This window comes from Crotalus tigris, unplaced genomic scaffold (assembly GCF_016545835.1).
Source record: "Crotalus tigris isolate CLP2741 ecotype Arizona unplaced genomic scaffold, ASM1654583v1 scf7180000019011.417310, whole genome shotgun sequence".
Lineage (NCBI taxonomy): Eukaryota > Metazoa > Chordata > Lepidosauria > Squamata > Viperidae > Crotalus > Crotalus tigris.
In genome coordinates this window covers 141724-154255 of record NW_024097325.1, presented here as the reverse complement: position 1 = coordinate 154255, position 12532 = coordinate 141724, and the positions used below count along the sequence as shown (strand labels likewise).

General features: G+C 39.3%; 1 protein-coding gene across 4 annotated transcripts in view; it reads left to right on the top strand.

Moving 5' to 3' along the window:
- ADCY4 (adenylate cyclase 4) overlaps nt 1–11395 on the top strand; it is a 46429-nt gene extending 35034 nt beyond the window's left edge. For all 4 annotated transcript variants that reach the window (XM_039358357.1, XM_039358355.1, XM_039358356.1 and 1 more), the window contains 6 exons: nt 152–310; nt 2160–2306; nt 3852–3959; nt 5041–5155; nt 6935–7059; nt 10292–11395. In XM_039358357.1, the coding sequence (XP_039214291.1) occupies nt 152–310; nt 2160–2306; nt 3852–3959; nt 5041–5155; nt 6935–7059; nt 10292–10444 (807 nt within the window). In that variant the 3' untranslated portion in view covers nt 10445–11395. The remainder of the gene's footprint in view (nt 1–151; nt 311–2159; nt 2307–3851; nt 3960–5040; nt 5156–6934; nt 7060–10291) is intronic.
- The last annotated feature ends 1137 nt before the right edge of the window (nt 11396–12532 follow it).

Sequence of the window (12532 nt, the reverse complement as noted above, 5' to 3'; positions counted from 1 at the left end):
TTGGTAATGAAATGTCTGCAAGAAAACCACCAAGCTCAGAGAGCACCAAGGATCCAAAAGTTCAACCTTGAGTTACAAATATTGCTATGTATTCAATGGTTTACACACAAAAAAAAATCCTCACTGCAAAATTGAATCTTCTTTTTCTCAGAATGAGTATTACTGCCGCTTAGATTTTCTCTGGAAGAAGAAGTTCAAAAAAGAACGTGAAGAGATTGAAACTATGGAGAATCTCAACCGGGTCCTGCTGGAAAATGTTCTTCCAGCAGATGTAGCTCAGCAATTCATTCGCCAGAACCGGCGTAATACGGTGAGCCTTGAAAGTTAATATCCACTAGTGATACCAGAGAGAGAGAGAGAGAGAGAGAGAGAGAGAGAGAGAGAGAGAGAGAGAGAGAGAGAGAGAGGGGTGAGGCTAGACGGGAAACTAGTCCACCTAAGAGTTGGCTGCTAAGATTTGGACCTTGAATTGAGTTGCAGTAACAAAACAGGTTACAGGTTCCATCATCTATGGAGCTACATTTGGCAGGGCCTTTTCTGTTGTGGCATCCACATTCTAGAATCTTCTTCCCCAGAGATGAGGTTGGCCTCATCGCTCCTGAGCTTTGACGGGCCCTCAAGACCTGGTTATGCTAGCAGGCCTGGAGACACCAGGGAACAGGTGAACTCATGATGTGGCTCCATTAATATTAACAACCTCCTGTCAATTAATCTCTTTTTCCTGTTTTAGTTCTGCTTTTATAGTTTGTAATGCTCTTAATAACGACCATATCATGATTTTAGATAATTTATTTGTTAAATTTATTTACTGCCCATCTTGTTTCAAAATGACTCTTGAGCGGCTTAAAACATTAAAACATTAACATTTTAATATTTAGAAAAAAATGGAAATCACAATCAAAATAAATTTATCATTAAAAGATGGGGAGGGAGGGGACAGGATGTATGGGGGGAGGTAGGATTGCCTCTTAATTGTTTATATTAATTGTCATGATTGTTTTGTAATTGTTTATAATCATTGTTTTATTTAATTATTTTATGGGATTGTTGTATGCTACCCAGAATCATTTTCCATGAGATGGGCAGCCATATAAATTTGGTAATGAAATAAAACAAAATGACAATAAAATAATAGAAAACTTGTTGGTGTGCTGCTGTGCATCATTTTTCTTACCTGAGTTGGCTTCTTGGATTTCTAGGCTGCCATGACAGTCATGAGACTGTTCCAGAACATCACCACTCAATGCATATTAAAAGGCATGCTCTCAATTTAGTTTTGAGTAGGACAATTATATCCAAAAAGTTGGGCCTTTTTTAGCTGTCTTGCAATGGTTAAGTTATCCTTCCTGATCTTCTAGGAAGTCCTAGAAGTTGAAGATGTATGTATGTACTGTGTTTCCCCGAAAATAAGACTGGGTATTATTATTATTGTTGTTGTTTTTGTTGTTGTTATTATTATTATTACTATTATGCCTCCAGAAGAGGCACCAGGTCTTATTTTGGGGGGGGGGGTCTTTCTTTTTTACTCACCTCTGGCACCGACAGCCCTGCCCAGCCATTCCACTTCTTCTGCGGCCTGCATTTTCCAGTCAGGCCTTTCTGGAAGGCCACTGCAGCCGAGTACTGAACTATGGATTCAATCCATAGCTCAGTTCTCGCTGCATAGGTCTTCCAGAACCGAGCTATGGATTGAATCCATAGCTCCATAGCTTGGTTCTTGTTTTCAGTGGCCTTCTGGAAAAGTCTGTGACTGAGAAATGCAGGCCTGGCTGCAGAAGAAGCTCCACACTCCCACCCTCACCCTAGCTTTTTTAGGTTTGTGCCTCACCCCAAAACTAGGGCTAATTTGGGGGGAAGGGCTTATATTAGGCCCACCCCAAAAAATCAAGCAAGGCTTTATTTTCGGGGTAAGCCTTACTTTTGGGGAAACACGGTTTGTATGCATGTATGTATGTATGTATGTATGTATGTATGTATGTATGTATGTATGTAATTTATTTGCGATCCATCTCCAGAACAAAATGACTCTGGACTAATTCCAACTTAATCCTTTCCTGGTTCTCTGTTTGTAGGCAGTAGAGTTTGAATATCTTTGGTGTAGGATTTTAAGGGTTGTGATTGCAGAATTTGGATGACCTTCACTCTTTCTCTCCAAGCAGGATCTCTATCACCAATCTTATGATTGTGTCTGTGTTCTCTTCGCTTCGATCCCGGACTTCAAGGAATTTTATTCTGAATCCAATGTCAACCATGAAGGGCTTGAATGCCTCCGGCTGCTGAATGAGATCATTGCTGACTTTGATGAGGTAGGGGGAAATAGAAGTGTTTGTGTGTGTGTGTGCATGTTTGTGTGTGTGCATATATATATTCTCATTCTTCTCTCTACGTGTGGATGTATGTGGATGTATACTCACACACATGCAGCTAAATATATACGCTTGCAGAATTTTTTAACATACTTGTAATACAGATAAATGCAGAGAGAAAGTGAGACAGATTTATGAACAAGCAAAAGAATGTGCTAATTTCATTTCATCTGCCAACAGAAATCCCTCTCAATTAACTCCAGTTCATATAAAAACTGTCCGAACAGTTTATAGTTAATATGTTCTCTCTTCTTTACGTTGGCCTCTTCCTTTCTTAAGACAGAGAAGTCATCATAATCAGAGTTAATCATACATAAGGAAAAACCATGCTTAGGTGTGCCATAATCTAATCAAAGCCAATAGGTGTCATGACAGCTTTGTTTATTTCTAGGAAATAGAACATATGAATAAATAAATAATTCATACATAAGGGATCAAATATTAGCCAATCACAGCCAGCAGCCACTAATTATTGAAAGTACAGTGTACCATCTCTTGAGTCATCAAGGGTTACAGTTAACATCTGGGAGGGCCCCGAGCTTTTTGGAGCTACATCATTTGTGGACTAGTCTGGAGTTTGAATGGAGAGATTTTTAGAGGATGGACAGGAATTTTCTTTTACTGTGATATTTCTTGTTTTGGACTTAAACTATATTTTTCAACTGTTTCCTACCACAAAATGGTGGAAACTGTGTCCCAACAGTGATGATCAAGGGAGGTTCTAAAGATCTCAAAAATATGGCTTTTAATTCCAAATTAAAATAATAAGATGTAGGATAGTGATAGGATTTAAGGCATCTATGATCTGGAGGAAGGTTAGCACAACACTAGGTTAGGAGGGAAAAATATTCCATAAGGTTATACCATTCTGATTAGTATCACATCAATAGGGTAAGCTCAGGTAAATTCAGAATGAAAAAAAAAGATGGCGATAGAAAGGAATTAGAAATTAAAGATGGCCAGATGGTGCATTAAGAAAACTGACATAGTATAGTTTTTCTTCAACTGAACTGCTTCAAATTGAAACTGAAAATGACAAATTGTTATTATCTTTCATTTGCCATACTGTTTGTAGAAAGCTAGTATTACCGTGGCTGAGATCTAGTTGAATAATCCCTACAATTGTTCGAATTGTAATTTGTGGAGCCCTTGGTCCTCTCTGAGTTTGGTGGTTTTCTTGCAAATATTTCATTACCAAGCCAGGTAACCTCATCAGTGTTAGAAGGGAATAGGCTTTTGTTACAATAAATTGTATAATATTTATTATAGAGAATTATAATTTCACTCTCAGAATTGTAAGAGACATCCCATGCTTGAAGATAACATCTGCCTGATTGGATCATCATCATACTTGAGACTCATGTTACAAATTCCCTGGGTGCATCTGACTAAATAAAATGCTAGGCTAAATAAATGATTGATATGCAAAAATGTCTTAGCTTTTGAATTATCGGAATAAACAATTTCCTGTCTTTCTTTTCATAGCTCCTTCTGAAACCCAAGTTCAGTGGGGTTGAGAAGATCAAAACCATTGGCAGCACTTACATGGCAGCTACTGGCTTAAATGTGGCAGCTGGACAGGATAACCAACAGGTGATATTTTCATTCAGGATGATTCTACTCATCCCGAATCTATCAGTGGGATTTAATGTTCTGTTTCCACATTAGCTTCTTTAAGTCTTGGTGCTTATTAGTTATCTCTTTTCTTTGTATGAATTGTTCGAGAATACAGGAATTTTTTTAAATTTTGGAATGGTTCCGTAATTTTGCTCTTCAGGATCCTGGGACATATGTTTGAAAGTATATATGGATATGAATGGAATGGTGTGATAAGTAATCTGTAGAGGACATAGGGAATGACCTTGAGGAACAGGAGAAAGAACCTCTCCCAAAGCAAGGATTAGATAAGGGGTGGTTGAGTCCAGAGCAGGAATGTAGCATCAGTAAACATCTCAGACTGGTTCTTCCCTAGGTTCACATGAAGAACATGAAGATAACGGAAGAGAGGGGAGAAGCTAATTCAAATTTGCAAGCTTCTGTCACTGTAGCATTACAAGAAAAGCAGTATGGGTAGTCCTTGACTTACAACCATTTGTTTAGCAACCATTCAAACTTACAATGGCACTGAAAAAAGTGACTTAAGAGCAGTCCCCACATTTACGACCATCACAGCATCCCCACGGTCATGTGATCAAAATGGGGGTGCTTGGCAACTGACATATATTTACAGTGGCTGCAGGATTCTGACAAACAAAGTCAATGGGGAAAAATGGATTCACTTAATGACTGTGATTCACCTAATAATTGCAATAATTTGTTTAACAACGGTGGGAAAAAAAGGTTGTAAACTCACTTGTGAAAGGTGTGCCTCCCTTGACAAGCCATTGCTTAGCAATGAAAATTCTAGTCCCACTTGTGGTCTTAAGTTAGGATTACCTGTACAGACTTACATAGCATTGGTTTCCTAGTCTGATCTAACTTGAAAAGTTCACTTTGACTTTGCAGTAGGAGAATAAGGGGAAAAGACATCTTTATTACTTTTGTTACTTGATCAACCCTAAGCCACTTTCTTCTTAATATTTATTTACCTGTGTGAATCTTTGTCCTTGTTTTTTTACATTATCTGTCCATTGACTTGTGTTGATACATCCATCTACATGGATAATTTGTGCAGGACACTGAGCGGAGCTACACCCACCTGGGAACCATGGTGGAGTTTGCCATGGCTTTGGTAGCCAAGTTGGACATTATCAACAAACATTCATTCAATACTTTCAAACTCCGTGTGGGTGAGTAATAGTAAACTGAGCGTAAACTAAGAAATTTCCTCTCTGAAACATACTTTGGCTGTGAAATCATGCTATGATGAAAGTAGAACTAATATTTTTAGAGAAAAGGGGAAGCTGGGGCACAAAAGGTGGTGGGATTCAGTCAGCAGAATCAGTAGCTAATTTTTTGTTGCCCAGGCCCAGAATGGACTTCCGGAAGCGGCATCTACACAGAGAACCGGTTGTTCACATATTTGAATCCTACCACTGGGTACAAATCTAATTATTTTTCTCCTGGAGCTGAGCTATGAAAAATGTTGGCACTGTTATACAAGTGTGCTCTCAAGTTCAGCTTATGGTCACTCACTCACACCCTCGGAAAATTGCCACACTCAAATCGCTTTCAACTGAACACTGAGGCACAAATGTTTCTTTAAAATACACAGAGACCCAGTGAATTTAAAATAACAGCAAACTTTTACTCATTATGAAGTATATTCATTTCCTCTTACACACACATACACTCTCTCAGCCACACTTATCCAACATCTGCCAAACACTAGCCAAAGGGACGGAAGACACCAAGTCTGGCATCCTAAAAGGACTCAAAGAGTGGGGAGGCTTCAGGACCCCTTGTATCTCCCCCTCAAGTTCTTGCTTTGTTGGTGGGGTGAGGCTTCTCATGCAGGCTCAACTCCCATATGCTCAGGTCCAACTTTTGTTCTTTTGTTTCCTTAATGACTTGCATCCTTTAATAATAATAATAGTAGTAAAGTTGGAAGGGACCTTGGAGGTCATGTAGTCCAACCCCCTGCTCAGGCAGAAAACCCTATGCCTGAGGGAGCTTTTCCTGCCTTTTGTCCATCCTACGTATGTGCCTTCACTACTTTTAGGTATGGTGGCTTCAGCCTAATCTCACAGCACTTGCTCAAACACCAACTGGCTTTTGAATTTTTAGCATGAAAACTTTTTTTTTTAAATTCTTATGTTACAATTGAATGAATAATGTTTTAAAATTTCACATGGTGCTGTAGGGGAATGTCCTCCTCAAAGCTTAGAAAAGGCACAAAGGCCAAAGACACTTGAATCAGTGTTTGGATTGCTGGAGTACATTCACTTTATGAAATGAAGTAATGAAGGAGATAGCGACAAGAATGTGAGAAGGGAATTGATTACCGTGTTTCCCTGAAAATAAGACCAGGTCTTATATTTATTTTTGCTCTAAAAGACTCATTAGTTCCCACCTACCTGCACCGCGCAGGCTTTGCAGCCCCGGAATGCACTGGCCAAGAGACCACTAGGCTGCAGCTGCTGCCAGACACCATTGGCCCCCATGTGCTCGCCACCTCCTATGCCAGTGATCCTCAACCTTTCTAATGCCGTGACCCCATAATACAGTTCCCCATGTTGTGATGACCCCCAAGTGAGTGTGGCCATCAATAAGAGGGAGTAGGACAGCTAGGGAAAAGGGAAAAAAATGGCGGATAGCATGGTTTGGCGACCCCCGTGAAATGGTCATTCGACCCCAAATGGGGTCCCGACCCACAGGTTGAGAACCACTGTCCTATGAGCATGCCAACGGTGTCTAGAGTTCTTCAGTTTACATATGGTACCTATCTATGGGCCAAAGGCGCCCGTTTGGGTACGGTATGTACAAATACTTATTTATAATTTTCCAGTTGGGTCTTATTTTCAGGGAAACATGGTAGGAAGAACTTATATGAACTTTTGACCTACCAGTACTTGTATCCTTGCTTAATTCAATCAAGGGCCACCATTAAACTCTGGAAATTTTTGCAGGTATAAATCACGGACTGGTTGTGGCCGGGGTCATTGGAGCTCAAAAACCCCAATATGATATTTGGGGAAACACTGTGAATGTAGCCAGTCGAATGGAGAGTACAGGAGTTTTGGGGAAGATACAGGTAGGTACAAAGCCTTTCTATGTGGTCTCCTTTCTATGTTTTGGATCCTAGGACTCCTGATTCTATGTTTGGAACCTTTCAAGAGATTTAGATGAAATAAACCTAAAAAGAAGGCAACTGGAGTTGGTAGTTGCTGAAACGAACATCTACTATGGTTTTTCTTCATAATAACAATATGGAATTCCTTTGTTCTTGTAATTCATGGATCAAAAAATGGGAGATGAAGACCTGCATATGTTTTTTTTCCCAAGGACATCTGGCTGAACTCTGCTGGAGACAGGCTGCCAGGTTATTGAAAATGTCTACCTTTGTCATGTGAAATAGTGATAGGAAAATGATCTTGTTCTTCTTATCCTAAATCTACTATCTCTGTTGCTTTGTTTAGTAAAATGTGATGGAAGTATATATTTTTTATCATTCTATTGAGGGATTTATCCATTAATTTAATTTTGTGGATTTCCTGATGCTCTCTGAACTTGCTTGCTTGCTTACAGATGTTCATTACCCAACTAGGTTAACATCAGTACCTCACTCAAAGAGAGTCAGATATTTCAAAGTTCAACTAAGTTATCGATATTCTGTTCTATCGAACCTTACTTTTTTGGATACAGCTTTTTGTGGCTTACATAGACCATTCTCTTAGATATGCATTTTTGTGCAATTTTTCCCAAAACATCTTTGGGACAAAAATCATTTTTTGGGAACCTTCATCCTCAAGACATTTTTGTGTGCTATATGGCTTTCCCCTACAGTAAATATTTTAATGTAGTTTTGTGCAATATATGGCTATTTTTGTAGGATATTTTTCTCCTCTTTCATTTTATTTATTTAGGAATCAAATTTATATGGCTGCCCATTTCACAGAAAGCGACTCTGGATGGCGTACAATGCAGCTGAATTTTTGGCTAAAGGTTTTTGAGCTGAATGCCAATAGATTCCAGTAATGTTATGCATATTCACATTGTGACTGATTGCATCAAGATCGACCACATTATTAGAGTAGGAGAGAAAATAATCTATGCCTTATGAAGAGTCACACACCCACTTGGAATCACATTTCAAGCATCAGGATAGTCTGGCCTGTTTCCTGGCCTTGTTTGCGGCCTTCATTAATGTTTGCTGTAGTTCAGCAAATCAGAACTGCATCAGTTCCTTGTCATCATTTGACATTTTGCAGAATAACCTAGATCAGGACTCTCCAAAATTGGCAACTTCAAGACTTGTAGACTTAACCTCTTAGAATTCCTCTAGACTGGCTGGGGAATTCTGGGAGTTGAAGTCCACAAGTCTTAAAGTTTCCAAGTTTGGAGGCCTCTGACCTAGACTCACTGTACTCAAGGAGCACATATGAATGGACTAAAGGTTGTTTACCACACATGCTTGCAAATAATAGAGGATATGCAAAGAACATACCACAAAATGGTCCACTTTTCAATTCAGATGAAAAAAACATTGTTGGGAAAGTACCCCTTCCCCCCAAAAAAACAGACATATCTTCTGCAGAATCAACATATGCCTAGTTTCCTGTCTTCTACAAGAAAGTTAAAAAAAGGACTTCTTCTGAAATGCATTAGAATTATTATTAGTAATTTCACCAGTACATCTAGCACCTCCAAAGTTCAATGCTTCTCCTTTGCTTTTTCATTTTCAACTCTAATTTAAACCAACAGCAATATAGTTAATCTCTCTGTGTGTCTTTAGTTGTCTTTAAAATCACAGTACAGCCATAACCAAGAGGAGCAAAATCTCCAGAGATATATTAAGCTCAGGAGATGTTTTTTTTCCATTTTCATCCTATCTTTAGCAACTGTGCTGCTAAAATTCAGGAGGGTGGGATCAGAAGAGTTCTACGGACTGCAGAAAGAGGAAGCAACTATTCCACTTATGGCTCTGGGTCTAATAATTACTTACGCCATTCTATCCCACCAAAACAAATCAATTTAATTTCTACATTAGTTTTACTTGCTTAATCTGGTTGAAACCAACGTGACCAAGAGAACTGATAGCTTGCTGAGCCCACTTTCATTTTTCTATTGAGGCACTTTATTTGAAAGTCTATGGAGATTCTCAATCATCTGGGTCATGATTGTCCCAAAGATGCTTTTTTTCCAAAAGGTAATTAAACTTTCTTGTGGGTTTTTTTCTTGAAAACATTTCGCTTCTCATCCGAGAAACGAAATGTTTTCAAAGGAAAAAAAAATCACAAGAAAATCTTTGGGATTTCAATTGAAACTTTTGACGTCTTCTTGGGCCAAGTAAAATCCAAACTATCTTCTCCCATTAATAAAAAGCTATGCCATTCAATTGGGAAAGGTACAGTAATAAATAAGTTAAAATTGGCGAATGAAAGAAGACAAAAATAGCTGTATCTGTATCTGAAAAGGTTAAATTGTGGCAACTGGACCAAAGTTTATTAAACGGAGACATTTTATTAGTCATCCAAGTAACTTCTTCAGTCAAAATGAAAAATTTAAATTAGGCAGAGAGTCATTGGGATATACTAACTCTTGCCATACCAACTGCAGGGGTTTCTACCCAAAATAGCAATAGCACTTAGACCAGTGGTTCTCAACCTGTGGGTCGGGACCCCATTTGGGGTCGAACGACCATTTCACGGGGGTCACCAAACAACGCAGTCCGCCATTTTTTCCCCCTTTTCCTTAGCTGTGCTACTCCCTTTTATTCTATTGGCTTTTGAAAGCCAATAGAATAGACTCTCTTGAATAGAGTCTAATTCTATTGGCTTTCAAAAGCCAATAGGAATTGTCCAGGCTGTCTCTGCCCTGCTGAGCCCACCGAAAATCCCAGTCTGCAAATGGTGCTGAACCAGTTGAGTAGTCCTTGACTTACGACCGGTTGAGTAGTCCTCGACTTACGACCGGTTGGGGGTCGCGGCATTAAAAAGGCTGAGAACCACTGACTTAGACTTACATACCGCTCCATAGTGCTTTACAGCCCTCTCTAAGCAGCTTACAGAGTCAGCATATTGCCCCCAACAATCTGGGTCCTCATTTTATTCACCTCGGAAGGTTGGAAAGCTTAGTAAACCTTGAGCTGGTAAGAACTGAACTGCCAAACTGCTGGCAGCCGGCAGTCAGCCAAAGTAGCCTGCAGTACTGCATTCTAACCACTGCGCCACCACGGCTCATGCATTGCAAATGTAAACGAAGACTCCACCATCTAGCTGTAGCTATATCGACCACTTTTACATTCTCCTTCTTTCTTCTCCTAGGTCACAGAAGAGACGGCTAAAGCTTTGGAGACATTAGGCTACACTTGCTCCCTTCGTGGGGTTATCAAGGTCAAGGGCAAAGGTGAACTTAGAACTTATTTTGTCTGTACGGAAACGGCTCGTTCTTGCTCCCAAGCACCGATGTTGAGTTAAACTTGTGGAATGAAACTGTGACTCATGAGGGTTGGAATTCTCAGTGAATTCCTCCTGGTACTTGGGGGGGGCAGCAAGTTGCTTATTTTAACAGACCTTTCTGACAGAAGAAGCATTTACCATGAGAATTAGGAGAAACAGAGCCTAAGGAGGTTCCATTTCGTCTTGTATGAGAAAATCTCTAGCTCGGTCACCACAGCAAACCCTTATTTAATTGTAATTGCAATTGGGGAGAAGTGAGCCACTAAGAACATTTGGAAATCCTCTTGAGAAGACAAGTTAGAACTTTCTCCTGATCTGAAGAAAGAAAGCTGCAATTCTTCAATCAACTTGGAGGCAATGGATCCTCCTTTGAGGATTTTCAGTGTTTTATATGTTTACTAATCTCTGGTGCTTGATGATGATTTGTTCACAACCTTCTTTCAATTTGGTCTGTACTGATATTACCAAACCACAACCATCATGTCCAGAAGACTTTTAAGTTCAAACAAAATTGAGGATTGGCTTCATAGAGCCTCTGAAGATAGAAAGCATAATTTGAGAATGAGGGCAGTAGAGAAGTCATTGTACTGGTATTATTGAGGTGTTTTCTAGTTGCATAGAGCTGGTTGGGTATTGACTCAAATATATCTGATGGAAGAAGATTAAGTTGGCAACAGAAACTGTACCATTTCCTGCCATTCTTTCTAGGTCAACTTCCTGCTTGATGACCCAGCAACACTTCTTTCTTTTGTGGTTTGTGTGTTTTGCAATGCTGGCATATGTTTGCCTGACCAAAATTTAAAAGCAGGTTCATGTGGTTAAAGGAACTGAACAACTAAGGGGATCTCCCCACTACCTTTCTTTCTTTCTTTCTTTCTTTCTTTCTTTCTTTCTTTCTTTCTTTCTTTCTTTCTTTCTTTCTTTCTCCCCCCTCCTCCTTCTCTTCTTCCTCCTCCTCCTCCTCCTCCTCCTCCTCCTCCTCCTCCTCCTCCTCCTCCTCCTCCTCCTCCTACTCCTCCTCCTCCTCTTCTTCTTCTTCTTCTTCTTCTTCTTCTTCTTCTTCTTCTTCTTCTTCTTCTTCTTCTTCTTCTTCTTCTTCACCTTTTCTCTCTCTCTTTTCTTAGTCACTTCACTAATTGAACTCAATGTAGAGTTGGAAAAAAAAAGTGTGGCAAATGTGTTTTAAACAATTGCAGCATAAACTTTATAAAAAAGATGAGCTTACAGCATGGAGATTTAATTTCTACATTGGTTTTAAAGCAGGAATGGAAAATTCATGACCTTCCAGAGGCTAATCTATAACTTCCAGCATACCTTAGCTAATGGTAAAAGGAAAATCTGGGAGAAGCATTGTCGGACAGTTGAAGGGTGCGACATTCAATACTTCCTACCTTTCTTCTCTTAAAATACCGTATTTAATATGTCAAGTCCATTCTGAGGATAAAAAAAACTGTTCCTGCCACATTGCTAAGTTCATGATTTGCTTTGGTGTTGCCCTGAATACTTAGGGAGTAAGCTATCCCTGAAATCTCCTTAGCTGAGATTTCCAGTAATTTACAATGAGTAAATGTAAAATCTTAGTTGAAATATATTGTAAGTTTTCCAGGAATTGTGTCATCCAGTGTCTTTTGCTGATGTAAAAGCAGGCCTTGCCAGAAGAAATGTCTCACTATTCTCTCTCTCTCTCTCTCTCTCTCTCTCTCTCTCTCTCTCTCTCTCTCTCTCTCTCTCTCTCTCTCTCTCTCTCTCTCTCTCTCTGTGTGTGTGTGTGTGTGTGTAAAAAGACTCCCCTTTACAACCAAAGCTGGCATATTTAACTTGTTGGAAAAAAATAAACAGTGTTATCTATTTTATTTGTACATCTTAAGTCACCAAGGACTTATTGGGTTGGTTTTGCGTTGCCTCTTTTCTTGTTAACATTTATAGGGTTGCAGACCTTTATACTTGGAATTGCAGTTCTTGGCCAGTTTTTTTTTTTAAAAAAATCATTTATTGGAGGGTGTCTAAAAGCTTTGCTTTTACCAGAAAAAGAAAAAAAGAACCCTTAAATGTTGCCTTAAAGCAAACAAATGACTTTTATAAGAACCTGAAGGGTGCGAAATGAAA